The sequence below is a fragment of the Dendropsophus ebraccatus genome, chromosome 15, assembly GCF_027789765.1.
Source record: "Dendropsophus ebraccatus isolate aDenEbr1 chromosome 15, aDenEbr1.pat, whole genome shotgun sequence".
In the NCBI taxonomy this organism is placed as follows: domain Eukaryota; kingdom Metazoa; phylum Chordata; class Amphibia; order Anura; family Hylidae; genus Dendropsophus; species Dendropsophus ebraccatus.
In genome coordinates this window covers 28,826,193-28,851,374 of record NC_091468.1, presented here as the reverse complement: position 1 = coordinate 28,851,374, position 25,182 = coordinate 28,826,193, and the positions used below count along the sequence as shown (strand labels likewise).

The 25,182-nt window shown below is 44.4% G+C and overlaps 1 protein-coding gene across 1 annotated transcript in view; it reads left to right on the top strand.

Annotated features, from left to right (window-relative positions):
- PGBD5 (piggyBac transposable element derived 5) overlaps positions 1–23,764 on the top strand; it is a 38,787-nt gene extending 15,023 nt beyond the window's left edge. The window contains exons 5-7 of the mRNA XM_069954377.1: positions 248–445; positions 20,197–20,302; positions 21,967–23,764. Coding sequence (XP_069810478.1) covers positions 248–445; positions 20,197–20,302; positions 21,967–22,162 — 500 coding nt within the window. The 3' untranslated portion in view covers positions 22,163–23,764. The remainder of the gene's footprint in view (positions 1–247; positions 446–20,196; positions 20,303–21,966) is intronic.
- The last annotated feature ends 1,418 nt before the right edge of the window (positions 23,765–25,182 follow it).

Sequence of the window (25,182 nt, the reverse complement as noted above, 5' to 3'; positions counted from 1 at the left end):
ATAGCAGGTGAGGTCTAGGCACCCTCTTGGTCAGTCTGGTGAGGCCCAGGCATTGCCTTGGTCTGTTGGTTGAGGCTCCAGTAGAAAAAGTTTGAGAAGCGCTGATGTAGAGGAATATCTGGGCTCCACAACAGTAGTGGGAACATTGAAATCACCTCCAAGCCACTATGAAGCATCATCTGTATATAATTTTATGCTAAATTGACTTCATTGATGGTAACCTTTTAACCTTTGCATCCATTTTCAGATATTTACTGCTGTGGGTTGCTGAGCTCCCGTAAAAGTGACTGTACTGGATTACCACTATCAATGATGAGTAACACAGAAGTTCCACTGTCTCGAGGACAATATAGAATTAGGATGAAGGGAAAGATGTCCCTTATTTGCTGGTACAATAAAGGGCACTTTCGTTTTTTGAGTAATGCATACTCTCCTTTTCAGCAAGGTAGGTGTCCAATCTTATCATAATGTGTACAAACAGCTGAGAATTATATAAAGTAACAAAAGGAGGAATACTATGGGATGCCAAAATATCTGTGCACGGAGAAGCAAATTGTGATGTGAACATGCCCTCAGGCTACAGTCACATGCTCAGGAGTTTTTCAGGACTGTATATGATGTCTGCAATCATCCGCACAGACATCAGTAAAATTTATGGATCCGAAAAAAGTACGGCTGCTCCCATAGACTGCCATGGGACAATCTATGCCACAGTTACAGTCCGTACTAGAGCTTGTTGGTAATTTTTGTGGATGCAATTATTGCGGATGTGGAAATATATATGGACAGTGTGAAAAGCCCAATTGAAATCAATGGGCTCTAAGTTTGTCTGTAATTACGGATCCGCAAATATAGACAAAACTATGTAATGTGTGAATGTAGCCTTAAAGAAGCACTATCAGCAGGTTCTCCCCAATGAACCCGCTGATATGCCGCAGACTTTCTTTACCTTATCAGTGCAGTGCTGTTAAGGATTCTCCTCTTCTGCCCCCACACTCTGGATTTAGCCCCTAATTGCCCCTATGGTAATGGGGGGCTTAGGAGCATTTGGAGCTCATGTAAACTGTGGCAGTGAGCAGCCTACTGTCCTGGGCTCCTGATTGGCTCAGCGGCACAGGAGGGGGTGGGCCAAGGGGCTTGCTCCAGGCTGCCCACTATGCATATTCATATATGCATAGTGAGCGTCACGGGAGGGGCGGACTGGGCGGGCCTAGCTGGTGCTCCGGGCTTAGGGTGACGCCCCAAATGCTGATAACTGAATGTAAACCTGCCTGGGATAAACATATGTCTATCCTAAGATAATAAGCTGGGAAATACTAAAAGGGCAGACTAGATGGACCAGGTGGTCTTTTTCTGCCAGCAATCTTCTGTGTTTCTTTATTTCTATTATTTAGAGACAGATGGTAAAATAGCACATTTGAAAGGGAAAGGAAATTCAAATACAGTGGTGCCTTGGATTACGAGCATAATTCGTTCCGGGGCTGTGCTTGTAATCCAAATCCACTCTTAAACCAAAGCAAATTTTCCCATAAGAAATCACTGATATGCAGACAATTGGTTCCACACCCCAAAAATAATTTATTATTCTGAATAACATGTAAAACAGATAAAACAAACATTCAGAAACAGCTGAATATGTTATATTGGATTGTATTAGGATTGTATTGTATTGGAGAGGATGGGAAACACAAGGGCGGACAGAGACTGCAGGGAGCATGAAAGAATAAGCAGAGCAGATGTGGGCACAGTATAGCAGCACTCTCTGTCCAGGGAGAGAAGGGTTACAGCTATGGAGAAATTACCTCCACAGTCCTGTCCCCTGATGTAAGCCCCAGCCTGAAGTGGATCTACCATGATTTGGAAGGTGAGGTAAGACTACCTGGGTCAGAGTACAGAGCTGTAGACCCCGCTATGCAGACCATGCCCCTCCTCCACTCGCGCTCCAACCCAGTACAGGGAGCTCTTAAACCAAAGCAATGCTCTTAAACCAAGTCACAATTTTGAAAAACTGTGAGCTCTTAAACCAAAACGCTCTTAAACCAAGTTACTCTTAAACCAAGGTACCACTGTATATCCAATTTTGTACAAAGATTTTCATTTTCAGAATTTTCAGAGGGCATAATAAACAACCTTTACTAACTGGTCGCCGTGCCCTTGAAGTGCCATGTTCTGCTCCTGGATCCCACCAGGAGCCAGCCGCTCCCCTCCCCCCAGCTACATCATGATCCGACTGATTTAATGCCCGTCCAGCCAGTCAGTGAAGGTGGAAACTGCTGTAGTCACTGACTGGCTGAGCTGGCTATCTCCCACCCTTTCCTGTTGTGTCATGATGCAATAAGAAATGGAGAGATGATGTCCGGGTCTGGGAGATCTGTGATGCTGTGCTGCAAGGGCACAGAGAATGGTAAGTATAAGTTTGGTTTTTTTTAATTATGTTCCCCCACCTCCTGCTGGCCCTGTAATTATAAATTTGGTGGCACTTCTCCTTTAAGATGCGCATGTTATGTTTTACTACTGACAGCATAATATTGCTTTAGTTGTTTGCTCCTATTTGTCATTGATGCATGTTACTTAAATGTTGAATTTTTGGTACCTCCTTAATTATAAAGTAGAAACGGTGCTGATTCATAATGTAGGGTTTTGAAGAACTTAGCCGAAGTAAGTAACCGGGAAATAGCCATAGCTAATTCTTCAGCTGTAATAGGGTCATCTAAAGCCTCCAGAGCTGGTGTAGGGAGCTTTGGAAGGGCTGTCGAAGCGAAGTATTCTGAGAGGGGCGAAATTGAGCTATATGATTGGTAGATTAAATTATATTGGTCTGTATAATACAAACGGAATGCAGATTAATATTTCTTGCGTCAAGTGGGATAAACGTCCAGATGGAAGTTTAAGAGATGGTATAAATATAGAAGCAGGCTTGCCTTGCAGGGCACGCGTCTGCAATCTAACCAATTGGTTGCCCCATTAAAAAAAAAAAGTACTGAAACAGATTTGTCTAATTCAGGACTGTTCATGATCTAAAAGGCGATTAATCTTGTGTGGTATTCTAATTAATTCTCAGAGCGCCTCCTCGTCTCTGGAAGCCTTGTGTCGTGTCTCTAACTCATGGAGGGTGGCTAGCAACTGTTTATTTTAGCTGCAGCTTCCTTTTTTAACCTAGCTCCATGCTGGACACGTTTAAGGGGCCTCCCATTTTATTTGCGGAGAAGTCATGTCCGCAAAGTGAGTAGCAGTAAAGGAACTAACAGCTGACTTCAGATCCATTAAACATATGGAGTCCGCTTAAGGGTCTGATTTAGTCTCCGTGTAAAAGGAGGCCTCTGTGAGCCCGGCAGGGAAAACACAAAATGCACCAGAGCATGATCGGAAAAGACAATGGGGGAGATTTATCAAACATGGTGTAAAGGGAAACTGACTCAGTTGCCTCTAGCAACCAATTAGATTCCACCTTTCATTTTCTAAAGAATCTGCGAGGAATGAAAAGTGTAATCTGGTTGCTAGGGGCAACTGAGCCAGTTTCACTTTACACCATGTTTGATAAATCTCCCCCAATGTTGCCAATAGGCGAGGAGGTCATCCATGGTAGAATATGGTGATGGGTATAATTATAATCAATTCTACCATATGAATTGTGGGGGTTAGAGTAAAATGTATAATCTCAAGAGTCTGGATGAGGAATCCTCCATGAGTAACATAATTGTAGCTTATGGAGGGCTCTATGAATTTGCTGCATCTATGACGTCTTGCCCACTTGGAGAATGATGGTCGGTTTATCTCCTGGTCTCCCCATCAAAGTTGTTGGGTTCTAATCTGGTAGGTAGATAACTGGTATTGCAAAGGTTCTCAGAAGATGTGGCAAGTCTTCTGGGGATCTCAAAGTCGCAACTTTGTCGTTGTGTCGTATACATAAAGCAAAGGGGAATCCCCAGCGGTATGGCATTTGTCTTGCTTGCAATACAGTTAAGGCCCTATTCCACCAACAGATGTGAGGACAGATTATCTGCCAAAGATTTGAAGCCAAACCCAGGAACAGACTATAATCAGAGAACAGGCCATAAAGGAAAGACTGGATTTCTCCTCTTTCAAATCCACTCCTGGGTTTGGCTTCAAATCTTTGGCAAATAATCTGTCGTCAGATCTGTTGGTGGAATAGGGCCTTTAGTAAGGGCTTCGGAGTGGCTCTCAAGCACAAGGTTTATTTGGAAAGGTCAGGAAATAGTTGCAGCTTCACACCATCAAAGCTTATTTCTGCCTGTAAATGAGCTTTTTGCATTATCTGTTCATAACGATCAACTTCAATGGGCGTTTGCAGTGGTCTGCCCAGGAGTGTGTTGAAGATACCTGTTAATGTAGGTAAGAGGTGAGGGGTACGGGTCGCTTCCGGTAGCCCTCTGATTCACATGTCATTTCTCCTGTTATGGTTTTCCAGATCATTTAAATAACCGTGCAAAAAGCTCGAGGAGGTTTGCTGTTTAGAAGGTCTCTAGATCCACTCGAGCTTGTAGGGAAGAAATATCAGATTTCACCCCATGTAGGTCTTTCCTCCATGCTAATTTCAAATCCTACACTAGAAAATTTTGTTCACTTTTGGATGGTAAGAAAGCTATAAGTGACAGAGGTTCAGGATGATCTTGGAAGATATGAGCAGCTTATTTTGCGGGTGGTGAACTTCATGGGGTGAATGGCCAGAAGTAGGTTTTGTGTTGTGGTGTATTGGACTATGCCATGGGGGAAAAGGGGGCAGACTTTGTTGAAAGGGATATTGTGGGATCTCGGTCTCTCTTATGTATCAGTCCTCTTCTGTATAAAATCCTAGCAATGGGAGGTCTCTGATTTACTAATTAACCTCCACCTGTTGTCTCTTGTCTGGATGATGTCAGTACACACACCTGGTATAAGTAGGCATGTTGTTAGAGCATTGAGCATAAGACACTTGAGAAAGAGATCAGCTTGATTTCGAAACATGTTATACGTCGTGTCAATTTTGAACTTTTAGCATTTACTACCCTATTTATCATCTATCTGGACCTGCGCCACTGTGTTACCCAGTGTGGAGTGGAGGAGTTTGTCTGCTATCTCCTATGGACTACCTGGACCATTTAAAGATCATTTGGGCAGCTCCCTGCGGACCCCCCGCTCTTTTTTGCTTGCTGTCGGTGCATGTAATAGCGCCAACTGCGAGCAGGGAACAAGGAGCAAGCAATCGCTGACCTAACCGGTCGGTGCTTGCTTGCTCCTAATATCGGGCCGTGTACTACGGCTATTACAGCAAGCCTCATGGACATAGACGACAATAGACAGTCTGTCCCCTTGACATGAATGTGAAATATTACTGAGCGTGCTCTGAGACCTGTGAAGAGATCATTCCAAAGGGAACTGCTATTGTCTCCTCTATCTACTGGTGTCGCTGCAATTCTGTACAGATCACTTTACAGCAGCCTCCTCTTATCACCACAGACACAACAGGAAATGTCAGCTTAGTTTTACCTTAGTGGTGAGAATGAAAACGGCAAGATCTCAGGATTATTTTATAATATAATGAGAAATATGAAACATTAGAAAAAAAACTCCCTAGAAATTAAAAAAAAAAGTTTAAAAACTAAAAAACTTGATTTAAACAAAGTATTTTTTTGATGACACATTCCCTTTATAGTATATGTAACACTATGGATATAAAATTTTTTTTTCTGTATATCACCTGGTCGGTGCCAGCTCATAGATCCCGGTGTCACGGTCCATTTTTCAAATTGTGTCACGTTACATGCCACCGTCCTGCACCAATTTTTTCATATGCAATTCAGCCCGCTCTGTGTACTGGAGGCGGGCTCGCCCCTGTGGGAACACTGACATGTTATCTATGTTGCTCAAGTAAGTACAACTACAACTTTCCTGCTTTAAAAATGAAAACCTTTAAAAAAAATAAATAAATATGTGTTTAAAATTGCTCTATTCTGATTCTTATAACTTTTATTCTTGGGTCTATGGGGCTGTGTGAGGTGTCATTTTTTTGTGCCATGATCTGTACTTTTTATCGGTATCCTGCTTGCATATACTGATTGCGTTTTTTGATTACTTTTTATTAAAATTTTTCTGGATGTGATGTGACCAAAAATCTGCACTTTTATGCTTTTGGTGGGTTTTTGTGCTTACTGTTTACCATGTGAGATTAGGAATGTAATAATGAGTGATGAGCAAGTACTAAAATGCTCGGGTGCTCGTTAGTTGAGACGAATATCTCCCAATACTCGAGTGCTCATTTCGAGTAACAAACCCCAATGAATTCAATGGGGAAACTTGAGCATTTTTGCAGAGGAAAACCTGTCGTGTGAAAACCTGTTAAGCTCAGAAAATGATGGAAACACAACGGAAATGGAAAGGAAACAGCTGGGGCAGCATGTATGGATGCCTCTGAGGCTGCCTAATCGCAACCATTATGCCAAATTCTGGGCAACATCCTGGTTAAAACAGATGTAGGCATATGAACCACCCAAAAACTCAACCTGAAACAGCATGGCAGTGAGAACACAGGGAACCATTAAAACAAAGGTAGCATATGATGAACCACCCAAAAGCTTTGCCTGACACAGCATGGCAGCGAGGACACAGAGAACCAATAAAAAAAGAGGTAGCATATGAACCACCACAAAATTTAGCCTGACACAGCATGGTGGTGAGGACACAGGGAACCATTCAAACACATGTAGCATATGAACCACCCAAAAACTTTGCCTGACACCACAGACCCAGACAAAGATGAACAATACAATCATCCAATAAAAATAGCCGGATTATGGCTAGATTTAGCCCCTCACCCTCATGCAGTTGTGCGTGAGAGGCATATCTTTGGAAGTAGGGACGAAAAATAACAATACAGTCTTCTTAAGAGGCCCCGGAATTTAATTTGATCTAATGTATACACTTTCAATCCTTTCTCTGAGAAAGTCTCTGAGAGGGCAAGTGCGGTAGCCTGTCTTTTAAAAAGACCTGGTCAATTCTGCCTTTAAAAAGGCTAATACAACATCCAAGGAAGGATAGAAGCTTCTGTTGAAAGGCCTGGTCAATCCTGCCTTCAAAAAGGCTACAACAACATCCCTGGAAGGATAGAAGCTACTGGTGAAAGGCCTGGTCAATCCTGCCTTCAAAAAGGCTACAACAACATCCAGGGAAGGATAGAAGCTACTGGAGAAAGGCCTGATCAATCCTGCCTTCAAAAAAGGCTAATACAACATCCAAGGAAGGATAGAAGCTACTGTTGAAAGGCTTAGTCAATCCTGCCTTCAAAACGGCTAAAACCTCCAAGGAAGGATAGAAGCTACTGTTAAAAGGCCTGGTCAATCCTGCCTTCAAAACTGCTACAACACCGAAAAAAGGTAGAAGGTACTGGTGAAAGGACGGCAGAGGACACCCGTAACATGACATCCCCAGATAATATGGTTCGAAATGGACAAGACAAGGATGCTTAATTGAATTTGACTATGAATTTGACTGTAGCAGTTGGGATAACATTCCTAGCATCATGTGACTTCCCACTTCTCCCCCCACCGCTGTTTTGAGTTTGAATTTGACTTTGACTGTAGCAGTTGGGGTAATTTTTCCTGGTTGACTTGCAGAAATGCACACATATGCGGTGCACCTTGGTGAGCAAGTCAGCCAAATTTGGGTAGGTTTTAAGGAACGGCAGCAACACTAGGTTCAAGACGTGGGCCAGGCATGGTACATGTGTGAGGCTGCAGAGTTGCAGAGCCGCCACCAGGTTCCGCCCCTTGTCACACGCAACCAAGCTCACTGCTAATTACACAGGGTAATTAGCAGTGAGCTTGGATATGACTTTAATAAGACATAAATAAATAAAAAAATAATAATAAATGTCAGCCTGTCAGCGCTGTCAGTTGACAGGCGGGTGTGCTTATTAGTGACTGATGCCACCAGCTGCACTGAAGACCCGCTCTGACAACACGTTAGGGGCAGGGCAGCCCAGCACCTCCAAGTCAAACTCAAAATCCAATCAGCATTGGGGAGAAGTGGTGAGTCATATCCAAGCTCACTGCTAATTGTCCTGTGAAAGATGGTGGCATATACTATATACTATATAGCTGCAGTTACCCACAGATTGTATACGACAACCTCCAGAAACTAGTGTGAACTGTATATTTTCTTATTTCTTCATTTATGACTGCAGTCACATCAAAGCTCACTGCTAATTGCCCTGTGAAAGATGGTGGTATATACTATATAATAGAAATAATAATATAATAGTACTGAGGATTCCTTAGGGGTCTGTATGCAACACCTGCTGTCCCCTTTCTGCCAGCAGCCGATCACCACAGTGTGCTGCTAAAATCTTGGTAGCTGCACTGCATGTCCCAGCCAGCAGTCTGAAGTCTGACTTTGAGCATAGTGGAGGTGAAGGGGTGCATGTAGGGCGGGAGGTGCTTGTGCCTGGGGTCTGGGCGGAGGGAATGACAGAGCCAGCACGTGACACAGGGGAAGGAGCATTAACTAAGTGAACGGCCTTGGTTCCACTGAGTGGGGTGTTTAGCACTCAAATGCCTAAGCATGCTGGTAGTGGTTAGCCTGGTAGTGGTGGCTCCCCTGCTGATCCTGGCATGGCACAGGTTGCACACTACAGTCCATCGGTCATCCGCAGTTTCTTTAAATAACCTCCAGACTTTTCAGACTCTTCCAACCTGTCCTGTGGCTGAACTTGACTCCCCCTCGGAAGCACTGTCACTAGGCTTATCCACCCAGCTAGGGTCAATCACCTTATCCACCACCAGCCTTTCCTCCAATTCGGAATCCCTCCTTTCCCTGAAGGGGCCAGGCTGTGGGAAAGGAAGCTGAGCTGCTGGAGCAAGGGTTCCACTCCCTTGGCTAGCGTGGGTGGACTGCGTGGGAGACTGTGTGGTGGATAAGTTACTGGACACATTATCCGCTATCCACGTCAGCACCTGTTCAAGCTGCTGCGGTTTCAATAGTGGTGTATCCTAAGACCACGTAAGTTGCGAGAAGCTAGGGAGTGAATGTCTGCGCTGTGCCACTGCTCCCTCCTCAATGGGTGCTGCTGTGTCACCCTGCCCAGAATCACGGCCTATGCCCACTGCATTGCTTGGAACCCCACGCTCTTGTCCTTGACCCTTACACCTGGGCTTCACCATTTTATGGACACTGCACAGTCAAGACTGAGAGAGCTGCACTACAGATCACAGCAAGCCAAGAAAATATATTACTCAGACTACTTTTGGAGGTCGTCGTATAGAGTCTGTGTGTAAGGGCTGCTATATGGTGTATAGCAGCACTTACACAGGGCAATTAGCTATGAGCTTGGATAATCCCACAGTAAGAAACAACGAACTGGAGAGAATGGAACCGCTGCACATCCCATCTATGGCTGATACTAATGCCGCTAGGCCTATATTAAAAATCAACACCAGAGTGTCTGTATATGAATTGATCAAGCCATATTGCCCCGTGTACCACCGCGCAGGTCCTCTGGTCCACACGGGTCCCTACGCTAACTCCACACCGTGTCACACTCTGATGTGTTTTTTATTTAGCCTAGCGGCACTAGTATCAGCCATAGGTGTGAGGTGCAGCACTGTTTCTTGCCTGAACCGCATTTTGTTTCTCTCTTTTCTCCGTGTTTTTGCACTCCTCCTGGTGAGACCCACATGACCGCAATTAGCAGGAGACACCTGAGTGCACATGGTTTTAATCCCTCCTGTTTTTTCCAATTCTGTTTGCTCCAGCTTTGGTGAGTGTAATACCTTATCCAGACTTGTGCTGCTTGGGTCGACCTTCTCCGCCGCCGGCTGCACAAAATTCTGATGTGTTTTTTATTTAGCCTAGCGGCACTAGTATCAGCCATAGGTGTGAGGTGCAGCACTCTGTTTCTTCCCTGAGCCCACAGTAAGAAATACAGAAATAAGAAAATTTACTGGTGGTCAGGTCCCACTAGTTTTTGGGAGGCTGTGGTATACAATTTGTTGGTGGCTGCACCTATACACTCTGTGACACCCCCATTACACTGTGGAAGCAGTAGTGAACTTAGATATGCCTTGTGTAAGAAATACAGAAATCAGAAAATATAGTAGAGGGCCCAATAAAATAGTACTGAGCACTTCTTAGGGGTCTGTGTGCCAGCAGCCGATCACCAAATCGTGATAGCTGAAATCGTAGTAGCTGCACTGCAAGTCCCAGCCAGCAGTCTGTAGTAATACAATTTAAAAACGATTTGAAGCCCTTGCAAGGGCTGTTTGGCTAGTATTCCCTGCCTACTGGAACGCTAATTCCCTCCCTAACGCTCTCCCTGACCAGTAGCAGCTCTGTCCCTTATCTCTTCCAGCATGCATGTGAGCCGAGCCTCGGTGGCCGACATTTTTGTATGGCAGGGTCATTTGATCTCGCCAACCAATCGCTGCTATCGACAAGTATGGGTCCCACGTTATCGCAGGATGTACCAAAGAGTGTCCTGCATGTTAATTGGCTGAGAAAAGGCACAGAAACTTACAGGAAACGGATGATGAGATCTTCTCGTCCGAGTAACGAGTACCATAATACTTGAACAAGTACCAAGCTCTGACAAGCATGTTCGCTCATCACTAGTAATAATTAGTTTGTTCGATTCTGCATGCGGCGATGGCAAAAATATGTTTATAGTTTTACTTATTTTTATTTATAAAATGGGAAAATGGGGGCAATTTAAACTTTAATGGAATTTGAAAAAAAAAATATTAAATTTTTTTTTTTTTTTGCACTAATTTGTAGTGCCCCCAGAAGACTCCTATGAGCAATGCAATGGTTGCTCAGTTTTGACATCAGCATTTAAATGGTTAATTAGCTGTCATAAACGATCAGCTTATAGCCGCGGTCCCATCACCTTGTGAGCCGTCTCTGTAACCCCCCAGCGGCACATTGACGTAAATATACATTGTTGCTCGTCAACTATATTGATTGTTAATCAGTGTTGCTTCCTAAGTGGACCGTTTGATTTCACAGAAGTTTGATTCAGGGTACAAACACACAGGGCGGATCCATTGCCTGTAGTTTGTAAGGGAAGACATATTAGCAGCGGGGTAGACCGCCCCGTTAACCCCCCGCCAGCCGCAGAATACTGTACCTGCTCCACGCTCCGGCTTGCTTCGAGGGCTCCCGGTGTCTGGACGTCCGGCTCCGCCAATCAGTGCGCTGTGGCAGGGCAGCGCACTGATTGAGTGAGACGCCCAGCCGAGAACCCCCAAAGCAAGCTGGAGCGTGGAGCAGGTACAGAATGCTCCGGCCGGTGGAGGGTTATCGGGGTGGTCTCCTTACATACTCGCAGTGGGGTGGACATGTCTTCCCATACAAACTACAGGCAATGGATCTGCTGCAGATCCACCGTGTGTTTGTACCCTCACTTGGCGTTATATTGCCGTGCTCCCTTTATTTTTTGAGCAGTGTAAATCTGGGGCAAAGTTTCTGCTTTTTCAATAGAAAGCAACCATGGTTCAGATTTCTCAGATTAAATTAAATCTAAGATCTGTGGTACCGGGACCGCTTTCCCCGATACTCCAGAACCCATCATTCCCGCCTGGCCTGCAGACGCGCAGATTTCTTCTGTGGGAACGGTCTGACTGCCCTAGGGTTAGGGACTGCATGACGGGTGACGCCATCTCATCTGTGGTGACACTTCAGGCTCAGTCCCCGGACCGTCGGTTGTCCTGGCTGGAATACGGGCAGTTAGCTTCATTCTTACGAACTCTCTTCCCGAGGGGCACGTACGTTGCTGCACTCACAGATTTTGACAACCTAGTCGTTTCCACCTCAGCTATCCCACATTGCATATCTGTACTATACCAGATTCTGGTTGGTATTGAAAACCCTGACAGACCTTCCTCCTTTGACAAGTGGGAACACGATTTGAATGTGTCTCTTGATGGTCAGTCCCTCCAGAAAATTTGCGAATTCACTCATGGTGCTTCTATGGCCGTTAAGGCAAAGGAGAAAAATTACAAGATCCTTTCGCGGTGGTATTTTTGCCCAGTCTCCTTGCATGCAATGTTCCCTGAGGTCTCTGACCGCTGCTGGAGATGCCTCACGGAAGCTGGTGACATGTTACATATTTGGTGGGCATGTCCGAGCATTCGAGAGTTTTGGGAGAAGATCTTGACCATCTATACCGCATATTCTGGAAGGACCATCGTCAACTCCCCGCAGCTGACCCTTCTGTCACAGATCCCGGGTTCCCTTGCTACCATTAAGAAAGGGATGTTGCGACATTTTATGACTGCGGCACGCATGGTTATCCCCCGACACTGGAAAACACCCAGGGTGCCTACACTAATGGAGTGGCTTAGTGAACTCAGGGAACTGGGTAGAATGGAAGAGCTGATTGCGGAGGCTCATGGGCAGTCTACTAAATTTGATAAGGTGTGGTTCCCCTGGCGCCTGTTCATGGACTCGGAGGCTTTCCTTGCCCTCACCTGTTAGGTAGGGGTGCTTCATGCTCTTATAGCGCTGTACTTGTTGTGGCGCTTGGCTCAGTGGTCTGCCCCCTGCCCGCCTTCTCTCCCCTCTCCTTGAGTTTCCGTTTCCTTCCTCAGCCTCCTTTTCTCCCCCCCCCCCCCTTTTTTTTTTTTTTTTCCTTTCCTTCTCTCCCCTGCAACCTGCAGGACTTTTATTATGCTTGCGGTTTGCATTGTAGTGCACTGCCGTGTTGGTAGTGCTGATGTTTGGAAATGTTGACATTGCACTGCTCTTTTTCTTTCTCTTTAAATAGTTTAAAATGTGACACCAGGCGACTTGCAGGTCGCCATGTACTGAGATTGCATTGATTTTGTATATGCTGCTTTGCGTTTGGTTGTCAATAAAATCAGATTACACATAAATTAAATCTAAGCTGTGGTTGGTTACTATGGGTAAAGCAGGTACTTTTTTTTTTTATTTTTCTTCATGCTGACATCTGGACCAGTCTCACTCAATGACAGGATCATTTGCTGGACTCCTAAGCATGGGAAAAATCTGAGATTTCAATCAGTAAATCAAAAGCTATAGTAAGCGGCATATGTAGCATCAGTTTTGCTCCATTATTTAGGTGAACATGGTGCTTTTGTGCACGGCATATATTATTTTTGCGGCATTTATCTAGCTGTTTGTGCTAATTTTGAGCAGTTTACGCTGGCTGCACTTAAAAAAAAAAGTTTGTCTCGGAGGAGCGTGGTTTATATTCCCTACTCTTTTCTTAGCCAGTTTATGTGCAATTTTTTTTATTTTCACAAAAAGTATTGCACAGCAGTACTCCAATAAGTGTGTTAGCCTTTTTTAGCCAAAAAAAAAAGCGCAAAAGTTGTTCAGGGTTTATCAAGACCTGTGCTCCTATTGATATTTTTTGAGCATGGACCAAAATTATATTGCAGTATGCAAAAGGTGCAGAAAAAGAAATTGCGCTGATGCTACATACCCCCCCCCCCCCCTAAATCTTTTCCAGCAAAGATATACATCAGTCTGCTCAGCATTTCCTGCTCTATAACATTATGCTAGATAGATAAGATAGCAATTTTAGGGTGATGAGTTCCCTTTTAAACTGCAGCATACATTGTGTGAGGAGTCAGAATCTAATCTATAGCCATCTATATGGGAGGGGAATGCAGTTTTTTCCTATGTTTCCTATGGCTGTATTTAGCCAGGACCCTTTTGTGAGGTTCAGGGTAGAAATACATTGTTGGTCCTAATCTCACAATGAATTCATATACTATAAATACAAGGGGAAATTTCTTAAACTGGTGTAAAGTAGAATTGGCTCAGTTGCCCCTAGCAACCAATCAGATTCCGCTTTACATTCTTTGGAAACTCTACAGATTCTTTGGAAAATGAAAGGCGGAATCTGATTGGTTGCTGGGGACAATTAAGACAATTCTAATTTACACCATGTTTGATAAATCTCCCCATAGAGTAGGAATCACATTTGGAGACTTATGCCAGTGTTTTGCATTAACACTATGGAGTTGGACAACCGCCCCTAGAATCCTCAATAAACCGTGTGCTGACATTCTTTTCACTGCTTCAGGGACTGCCTGCTTCCTGGGCTTTAGGGATTGTGTACGGCTTAATACGTGCTTTGATATTTGGGTCAGTGATAATCTCATGGCAAATAACCTTACTAACACCCAGAGGTCAGAGAACATATTACTCCTGCACTGTAAAAATTCTGTTTTTCGGTCTTGGGCAGGTTTACCCAAATTACAACTTTTTAAGGTTTAAGGGGTGGCTTCAAGGTGGCTATCAGTCATTCGTAATCTTGACATGCATTTTAGGGGTTTTACATGATTAGAAAAACACAGTTGCATTCTTCCAGAAACAGTGCCACCCTTGTCCTCAGTTTGCAAGATGTATTGCAGCTTGGTTCCATTGAAGTGGAAGTAGCCAAGAAAGCAGCTATTATTTTCTAATCCTGCATAATGCATTTAATTAGACTGCTATACTATGGCCGTATGCATTTACTTTTGCTTTTCTGAAGTTCCTTAGAATTCTAGGTGGTGCCTCAGAATTATGTGACTTACCTGCTATGTTCTTCAGCACTTTTTCTGTGGTTTCTGTGTTTACTTGGTATAACAAGTCATGAGCAAGCTTAAGGGGAAACTGGTTAGAAGCATCTAACATCTGTCCTTATAGCACAGGGAGCGATGATCCTTTGATCCTTCTTGCTGTGTTGGGATATGTAAACAAGGCAGTTGTGTGCACTGGGGGGCAGGACTACCACCCTCAGTGCACCAATCTGAACTGGCCAGCCAGCACATTCTAATGAATATCGTGGAGGTGCCCTGCAGTGATGTCACTCCGGCACTCATCACTGCAGATTGACGGATGAATATTCATTAGAAGGGGCAGGCTGGCCAGAGCCGGGGGTGCTATTCCCACTCCCTGTGCACCAAATGGCCTCATTTACATGTTTAATAAACTACAAAGTTCCCAAAAACAGCACCAAGATCAAGGTTAAAAACTTGCCTTTATCCTCAGCGCCCCATGTGCTAATGGGACATTCATAGGCGGATTATAATGAGGGCAATATGGGCAACCGCCCCGGGCCCGAGCTCCAGGGGGCCAAGGGAAATTGCCCCCATTATAATCCCAGGGTCACGCGCTGCTGCGCTGTGCTCCGGTCCATTAACTGTGAGCGTTCCCAATGAATGCTCACAGTTAAAAAATGCAGCCGCTGCGCCCTGACTGGCAGAGAGAAGAGCCATTGGCCATTCACTCAGCCAGTCACTCTTGTGACCGGAGGCAGCATTATACCTCCGGCCACAAGAGGCCGCTCCCTCCCCCAGCTCCCCAGCACAGGTGTGACATGCTAGCAGAGCAGGAAAAGGAAGGGGAAGAAGACGAAGCAGTCAGCTGGCTCAGGAGTAAGGTTAGTATGTATGTATGTTTTGTTTTTTTTCTTTCTGTTTTACAAGGTGATTGGGACTGAGGTGGAGGGGAGGCTTACTGCATGGGGGAAATTACTTATAGGGGGATAGATATCTACATAACAGGGATTGCCTAAAGGGGAGGGAACATTTCCTACAGGGGACATCAGAGAGGGATTTGCTATTGGGGGGGGGGGATTGCCTACAGGGGTTAATTGCGTACAGTGAGAATCACCTATTGGTGATGGGGCAGGTTTACAGGGAAGGGGGTTATACTGTAGATAGAAAGATAGATAGGAGATAATAGATAATAAACAGAATTGCTAGCAGATAGATAGATAGATAGATAGATAGATAGGAGTGAGATATGGTGCGTTTACACAGAGAGATTTTTCTGACAGATTTTTTTTTAACCCAAGCCAGGAACAGACTATAAACAGGTCATAAAGGAAAGACTGAGATTTCTCCTCTTTTCAAATCCATTCCTGGCTTTTGTTTCAAAAATCTGTCAGATAAATGTCTGTGTAAACGCACCAATAGATGGATAGATATGAGTGAGATAGATAGATAGATAAATAGAACAGCTATGAGATAGATAGATAGATAGATATCCCAAGAAGTCGCAGCACATCTAAATACTGAAAAAAAACTTGTGATTTTATTTCATAGTAACAATATCGGCCAGTGCAACGTTTCCGTCTCATCTGGAGACCTCTCAAGCGCTTGAGAAAGGTCTCCAGATGAGACAGAAACGTTGCACTGGCCGATATTGTTACTATGAAATAAAATCACAAGTTTTTTTTCACTATTTGGATGTGCTGCGACTTCTTGGGATATTTAAAGAGAAGACGTGGATTCAATCTTTGTTGCTGGCACTCTTGGACAAGGTCTGAGAGTGCACTCCATTTTGAACGTGATAGATAGTAAGAGATAGATAGATAGGAGCTAGGTTAAAGATAATAATTCACTGCAGAGGACATTGCTCTGCCAGTTGGGGCGTGGCTAGCAGGGGACCCACAATCTCTGAACTGCCTGGGGCCCATGGTACCCTTAATCCGCCCCTGGGGACATATCATTAGGAAACATGCTTCTAACCTAATAGTTTTCCTTTAGGATAAACAAGGATATGTGCACACTACGGAATTGGGGCGAAAATTTTAAACTGAGTCAGCGGCGGTCTCTGCTTGAAGTTCTGCCTGTCCCATGGACTCAATGATATTCTGAATATCAGTCCGCCTATTATTTTGTAGTGCTGCTTCTGCCTCTAAGGACTCCTTGCTCCATCCCTCCCTTCTCTGTGTTTGGGCTAGTTTCAGATGAGTATAATATGCCCCATTTTTTATATCCGTACTACAGCTGCAGGTCCCAGGTTGGGTAGTGGCTGCAGTGGAGCCAGAGATGAGTGTATCTACATGTGCCATCCATCCCTGTCTGAGTTCACCCCTCGCCAGGGCTGTGGAGTCAGTAAACCGCAGCTCTGAATTTTATCAGGACCGACTCCAATTCCAGCTCCTTCATAAATGGCCAGTCAGACACCAAGGGACTTATTTGTCCAAGTTGTGTTAGGCAGATCTGGCTTCCTAATGTCCTACATGATCCTGGGGCGACTTCTAAAGGAATAAGGAAAGATATAAAGCAGATTCTCCTTTGTGTGCGCAGTGGATGCAGCCAGTCTCCAGCCTCTATGTCCTGAACAACTCATAAGTAGACTAGATGGAGCAGGTGGTCTTTTCCTGCTGACAATCTTCTATGTTTCTAACTAAATATTCACCATACACGAAGATACACTGCTAACAATGCCAGATCCCTGTAATATGAAAACTCAATTATAAAATTTTGAATTTTTTTTTTTTTTTTTAAAGCTGGAATCAGAGTCTGTACATTTTTTTTCCAACCCCACAGCCCTGCCCCTTACTTTCCATTTTGGCACTTGCAGCCCGTCCAGTACTACATTAGTGGGTCTTTGTGACACAGCGATGCAGCTGCTGGGAACCACAGCAAGGAGGAGGCAGGCAGCGTTTAGTGAGGTGGTATGGGGGGGGGGGGTCTGGTCACTTTGCGACTGGTAAAGCTTTCAGATGGGGATGGAATTGGAAGCATGTAAGCAGAAAAAACTTTGTGCAGTGTATTCTCTAAATGTTTGTAGTGAACATCATGAGTAGTGTTGAGTGAACCTGTTAAAATTTTAGGTTCAGCAATGTTATCCGAACCCTCTGCGTTTGACTGTGGCAGTTGGAGAAGTTGGATGCTGCCCTGGAAAACACGGATACAGCCTATGGCCTATGACTTTATTAATGCTTTCCTGGCAGCATTAGCAGGGCTCCAGACTAAAAAATTTACCTGGGAGCCATTGGCTCCTAACCTGAAAAATTTAGGCGCCAAATAGAATATTTGGTCGCCAACATTTTAAACCATGTAAAATTAATGTTATGTTACATGGGACTTACTGTGTGCAGAGGCCACGGCAGCCTCCTCCTCCTTTAGATCCTTTCTTTTCTTAGTTTGAAAATGTTCAACATGGAAACTTGCAACTTGACAACCATATACAGTCTGACTCAGTACTTCAGCTTCACTTGGCTAGCCTTTTAATGAGGCTTACTCTTCTGAACTTGAACTTAAAGGGAACCTGTCACCCCCGGTGACGGGGTGACAGGCTCCCAACCCCCCGTTAGAACCCCCTATACTCACCTCATCGCGCCGGGTCCCGCTTCTGAAGATGGTCGGGTCACGGAGATCTCAGCCGCTGCAGCCCGGCGTGCGCTGAGAGATGAGTCCAACGCTCATAGAGAATGACGGGAGAGTCCAGCGCTCCGTCATTCTCTATGAGTGTTGGACTCATCTCTCAGTGTGCGCGCCGGGCTGCAGCGGCTGAGATCTCCGTGACCTGACCACCTCCAGAAGCGGGACCCGGCGAGATGAGGAGAGTATAGGGGGTTCTAACGGGGGGGTTGGGAGCCTGTCACCCCGGCACCGGGGGTGACAGGTTCCCTTTAAAAGCTTGCAACAGTCTATACATACTGAGCTAGACTTATGACTGCAGCCATAGTGACCCCCCACAAGATGTGTATATAGATAGATATATCTCTCACCTAGTGACTAATGCAAGTGACCCCCTACAATACAGACACCTGAGGGGCCCTGATAATAATAATTGTGCATATATCTATCTCCCAGTGTCTGCAGCCAGTTTGCCCTACACTTATAGATGGCCCCCTCCCCTTATAGATGACCCCCTCCTTTTATAGATTACCCCCTCCTTTTATAGATGACCCCCTCTACCCCCATTATAGATTCCCCCTCCTCCCTCCATTATAGATGCCCCCTCTTCTCCCCCCTTATAGATACCCCCTCCCCTTATAGATGCCCCCCCTACCCCCATTATAGATGCCCCCCCTACCCCCATTATAGATGCCCCCTCCTCCCCCCCATTATAGATGCCCCCTCCTCCTCCCCATTATAGATGCCCCCTCTTCTCCCCCCCTTATAGATACCCCCTCCCCTTATAGATGACCCCCCCTACCCCCATTATAGATGCCCCCCTACCCCCATTATAGATGACCCCCCCTACCCCCATTATAGATGCCCCCTCCTCCCCCCCCATTATAGATGCCCCCTCCTCCCCCCATTATAGATGCCCCCTCCTCCCCCCCATTATAGATGCCCCCTCCTCCCCCCCATTATAGATGCCCCCTCCTCTCCCCCCCTTATAGATACCCCCTCCCCTTATAGCTAGCCCCCTCTCCCCCCCTTGAAGATGGCCCCTCTTCTCCCCCCATTATAGATGCCCCCCCTTCTCTTCCCCCCATTATAGATGGCACTCTCTTCTCCCCCCATTATAGATGCCCCCCCTTTCCTCTATGCTAAGCAGTATTTAAAAAAAAACAAACACACAAACTCACCTGACAACCCGCTCCCCCGGCGATCCTCTTCTTCTTCGGACGCTGTCCCCGGCTGATGCGCGGCTGCCGGGGGTGTCCCGTCCTATCCCCGGCAGCGCGGCGCATCAGTGAGCTCCCTGTACGCCGGGGCTGTGACTTCTGACACAGGAAGCGTCTCTGACGTGCGCTTCCTGTGCCGGAAGTCAGGGCCCCAAGCAGCTCACTTAAAGAGACAGCGCGCCGCCGCCGGGGCCAGTCGCAAATGGCGCCCAGATTAATAAATCTGGGCGCCATTTGCAAAATATCAGTCGCATTGGCGACCATTTTGGTCGCCATCTGGAGCCCTGATTAGGAGGGCATCCAACTCCTGCAGCCGCCGGGAGCCAAAAGCAGAGGGTTTGGGTAACGTTGACGAACTTGAACATTTTGACAGCTTCGCTTAACACTAATCATAAGCCCCAGAAGCTCACTTTATGATATGCCCCCGACTAAAGGAGATTATTTGGATGTGAAGGAACCATCCAAATTCTATATCTCCCCCCAGTCCATATGAATTTATGTAGAGCGACTTAACCCCTTCCCGACTCAGAACGTAACTGTACATCCTGGGTTGGGTGGGGGAGTTCAGAGAGGGACGCGTGGCAACTATCCACCGCGCCAGTTAGCAGGTGCAGTATAATTGCCACGCCCACTAATTAGCTAAAAATAATAAGTAAAAATAATCTCTTGGGGGTCAGAGGACAGGGAAATTCTTCTTTTTGTCTGATAAATATTTTTTTCCCTCTATTTTAGCAAGGCACGTCTGGCAATGTATGCAACACTGCTCCATTGTTCTATTCAGTGAAATGTTAAAATGTTATGGAAAAGTATTGTGTAAAGTTGATTGTATTGTGTACTTTTGCACACTGTTTTTATACCTGTTTTTTTTCTTCCTTTAGGTGTCATTATAAAAAGAAAAAGTGGGGAGATTCCATGCCCTCTGGCAGTTGAAGCCTTTGCTGCTCACCTCAGTTATATCTGTAAATATGATGACAAGTATAGCAAGTAAGTAACATGGAGGAAGTCAACTGCAGTTAAAGGGGTACAATGGCAAAAACAGTTCTTTCAAATCAACTGGTTTTAGAAAGTTATATAGATTTGTAAATTACTTCTATTTTAAAATCTCTAGTCTTCTAGTACTTATCAGCTGCTGTATGTCCTGCAGGAAGTGGTATCTTTTTTTTCAGTGTCACACACTGCCACCTCTGTCCATGACAGGAACTGTCCAGAGCAGGAGAGGTTTTCTTTGGGGATTTTCTACTGCTCTAGACAGTTACTGACATGGACAGAGGTGGCAGCAGAGTGCACTGTGTCAGACTGGAAATACTACATGACTTTCTGCAGGACATACAGCAGCTGATAACTACTGGAAGACTGAGGTAATTTAAAAATCTGTACAACTTTCTGACACTATTGATTTGAAAGCAGTTTTTTTTCACAGGAGTTCTTTTTAAAATAAACATGGACACATGTTGTGTTGCATTTACCTCATCTTAAGACCTTCATGATTTTTTTATTATGTCCTGATAAAACGAAAGAATTAGGCTGCATTTACACGTTCCGTGTTCCGCACGGAATGCGGACGTGGAATGCCTGTAACGGACTTCTCCCACCGCCCGGGCAGCATCTGTGATAAGATGCTGGGAGCGGGGGAACTGTACAGATATGCGCCACGCTGTAATGAATCACAGATGATGCCCGGGCGGGGGGGGGGGAGAAGTCTGTTACAGGAATTCCACGTCCGTGTGGAACACTGAACGTGTGAATGCTGCCTTAGACTACATTCACACGTTCCTTTATTTCTGCGGACTGTGTATTATGTCTGCAATTTTTAGTCCGCAATCCACAAAAATGAATCTTTAATGTGTCCATATTTCTTGCGGATCCGTAAAAGTGGAGGAGGCAAAGGCAAAATGGTCAAAATTATGTATCTAGCTAAAGTCACAGATCATGTGAATAGAGCCTTACATACTTATGGGACCTACTTTGTCCATAATTGTGGATCCTTAAAGCTACTCTGTACCCACAATATGACCCCCAGCCCCCAAACCACTTGTACCTTCGGATAGCCGCTTTTAATCCAAGATCTGTCCTGGGGTCTGTTTGGCAGGTGATGCAGTTATTGTCCTAAAAAAATAATTTTAAACTTGAGGCCTGTGCCCTAACTTTGCACACCCTCTCTGTCCCTCCTGCCAACCCTCTTCATCATTGGGAATGCTCCAGGCAGATTGCCTCCTATTCCCCACCTGTGGCAGCCCGGCACATGGGCTGGATCGTTAAGGACTTGTGCAATGTTCAACATGGAGAAAATGTTTCAGTGGCATTCCTAATGATGAAGGGGGTGGGGAGGAGGTACGGAGGGGTGGTGCAAAGTTAGGGCACAGATACTCCCATTTGGCACGGGCTTAAAGTTTAAAAGTATTTTTTTAGGACAATAACTGCATCACCTGCCGAACGGGCTGCAGGACAGATCTTGGATTAAAAGCAGCTATCCGAAGGTACTAGTGGTTTGGGGGGGGGGGGAGCAGATTGTGGGTACAGAGTCTTTTTAAATACGGACATGTGAATGAGGCCTTAGAAGCGGGTATACTTCCTTTTTTTTTTTTTTTTAAACCATTCATTGTAACCACGTTTCCATTTATATCAGATATTAATATTTTCTTTTTCAGGTACTTTATTTCACACAAACCAAACAAAACCTGGCAGCAAGTATTCTGGTATTCCTTAAGCATTGCAATAAACAATGCATACATCCTCTACAAAATGTCCGATGCCTATCATGTTAAACGTTATACCCGCGCTCAGTTTGGTGATAGACTTGTTCGAGAGTTGCTTGGACTGGAGGAAACTTCATCTCAGGATTGATGACTTCAGTTTTCCAGGTGCTTGAAGCAGAACTTGAAGCCGCTGCCCTGAACTGCCGAAGCATAAATGTGTAAATTAGAACAATCTATAAATGTTATTATGTTATTCCTTTTGGCAGGACGATAAACCGCACCAAATGAATAAACATTCCTTTCTATATTTTGTAGTAATTGAACTATAGTCTGAATTTTAAAATCCTACAACCTACCATGCAAAGAATCATAAGGGTGTGTTCCTATGTTGTGGCCGTCCCCATGTGAACACAACCTAAATGCCAGCACTGCAGCAGTGTGTCAGTAACACCATAGGTTTGCTTGGAGAATTGTGCGGCCATTAGTGGCTGCAAATAGTTATGGTTGTGTTCACATGTGGACCCTAACAGAAGTGAGAATTAGGCTAGGTTCACACCTGTGTTTGTCACATTCATAAACGGATCCATCGATAGTAAATGAACAGATAAGCACAGACTGATGGGCAAACAGATTGCAAAATGATTAGGTTCTTTAATGGTCAATTTGCATTTTGGCTTTAAAGTGTACCTGTCGCTCATGTCACCTTCCACTCATGTGATGAGTGGGACTCATCATGTAAATCTATGAGGCCGACTCTTTTCTCTTACACAGAGCAGGGAGCGGACTGCGTGGCAGCCAAACCCTCTCCCCACTCGTTCTCATGATCACACCTAGTGTCTACCGACAGTGGACACTAGAAATAGACAACAAAAAAACACCAAAGGGCACACATAGTGTAAGGGTCCTATTACACGGAGCGATTTTTAACGATTAACGACTAACGATTAACAATTGCAAATTAGATTGTTTATCGTTAACTTGATATCGTTCACCATATTACACAGAACGATAATTGTTATTTCGATCGTTTATTCCTTCTGATCTCAGGAAAACAAGGGGCAATGTGCTATTACACTGAATGATTAGTGAAAAAAATGCGAAACTTGAGCAAACGTGGAATTATAGCGAACGATTAACGATAATTTTAGGTTCAACGATCAACGACCTACGAACAATTTTTCCATTGTTGCCTGCAATTACACAGAACGATTATTGTTTAAATTCGAACGATATAACTATTTTTCACACAATAATCGTCCATAGAGCCGGATTACCTGTGTTGAATGCAGGAAGAGATTGCACAGGTAGTGGTCCACTTGTGCTGAAAAAACAGGAGTTATAGGCGCTAATAGCAGAATTGTATACTACCACGTTGGGAATCATATGAGTATCGGAGGACCATTATTTGGACACGCATTTCGAGGGTTTGCCTCTTCGTAAGGTCCATACAAAATAGCAATACTTTAGATACATTCAAAAGGAAGGAGCCTGCGGGAATCTCCATTAGAATTTGAAAATGCCCAGAAACAATATATATACCAGAAATCCTGTCCAACTGACTGATCTGATGGAAACTGAGAAAATGGAAACAGATGCAAATTAATGGGGAGTATGACTTGCTATGATTTGCTATGTTCTGTTTCTCTGTGATCAAAACCAAAAGAAAAACAGAATTGTGTTAAAATGTTGGTGTGAATCTAGCCCTATAATTTATTTTCGATACATTCACAGATGTTTTTTTTTTTTTTTTTTAATCATCTTTCACATAACATTACCTTGTTTGCCTGACAATGATGCTGTTTAACAATTGGTATTTTAATATCTGGTTTAATTATTTTTACTACTGACACAGAGAAAACAAGTGTGTTTTGTAATTGGAATATAGTGTCTTAAAGTGATTTGCTAGTCATGGCTTATGTATTCTTCATTTGATAGCTGACTGAAGTAACTTGGTTGTTATAAAATAAAGATTCTGAACAAATGAAATCTGTGATTTTACACTGTTAGACAATGATGCACAGATTAAACCACAATCTGTATAAAGAATATGCATATCACAATTTTACAACACTTAGATATAGAATATTTTCCTGTTAGTTTTAAAGGGAAACTGTTGGCACCCGGGACTTACTCAAGGTGCTGACAGTGTATTAGCAGTCCCCTTGTGAGCATGGTAGATTTTGATAATTTGTGAAGTAGACTATGCACAATCTCAGGTCTCCTACTGTACTGAAGAGTCAGAGAGGAGTTGTGGCTCAGTGTTTGTGCCACACTTTGTCACGCCTCACCATTCCTTCCTCTTTATGAATAATCTTTGCTGCCCATCTTCCTGCTCACTCAGCGGTCAGCTAGTGTTTGAGTGTTGGTTTCAGACATAAACTGCCTACAGAGGACTGGTCTGAATCTCCAATCCTAACTTTGTTGGAGCTGTGCAGTTTTTTTCCCTCCTGGGTTCGATTACCTAATGGAAATGAAATTGTGCATTTTTTTCTCTTAAAAACTTTGGACCTGATTGGGAATTCTTTGCCCTTTAAAAATGGTATAATAATAAGAAACAAATTATATTTTATTTCAATCAGGGGACTCAAACCCAGGAAAAACTGTTATTGGACTCTAGACAGGTGATTTACCCCTAGACCACAGCTCTAACAAAGCTAGGCTAGGAGATACAACTATGTAGTCATTTTATGTCTGAAATAAACACTCAGACACTGGCTGACAATGTGAGAGAGCAGGAAGCTGGGCAGCAGAGATTATTCAAGAAGAAGAGGGAGGTGAAAGCAGTGATGAGGTGTGCCAGAGTACAGCACAAACGCTGAGCCACAACTCCTCCTTGCCTTTTTTTTTTTTTTTATTACAGAAGATCAGATATTAGGCATAATCCACTCCATGGGTAACTTACCAAAAGGTAACATGCAGTGGACTGCCAACCTAGGACTCCAGGGTGCTGAGAGATTCTGTTTAAAGGGGGTTATCCAGCCTATTTACATTACAGCCTCTCCTCTTTGTAAGCCAATAATATTAGATCTGCATGGGTCTGACTACTGCCCCCCTGCCCCCACTAGCTGTTTGAAGAAGACGCAGTACAGTGCTACAGTGTGTTCATTTTTTCACTAGCCCTCATCCGTGAAATTCACATACTTTTAGCAGCAGTGGTGCAAGAAACTG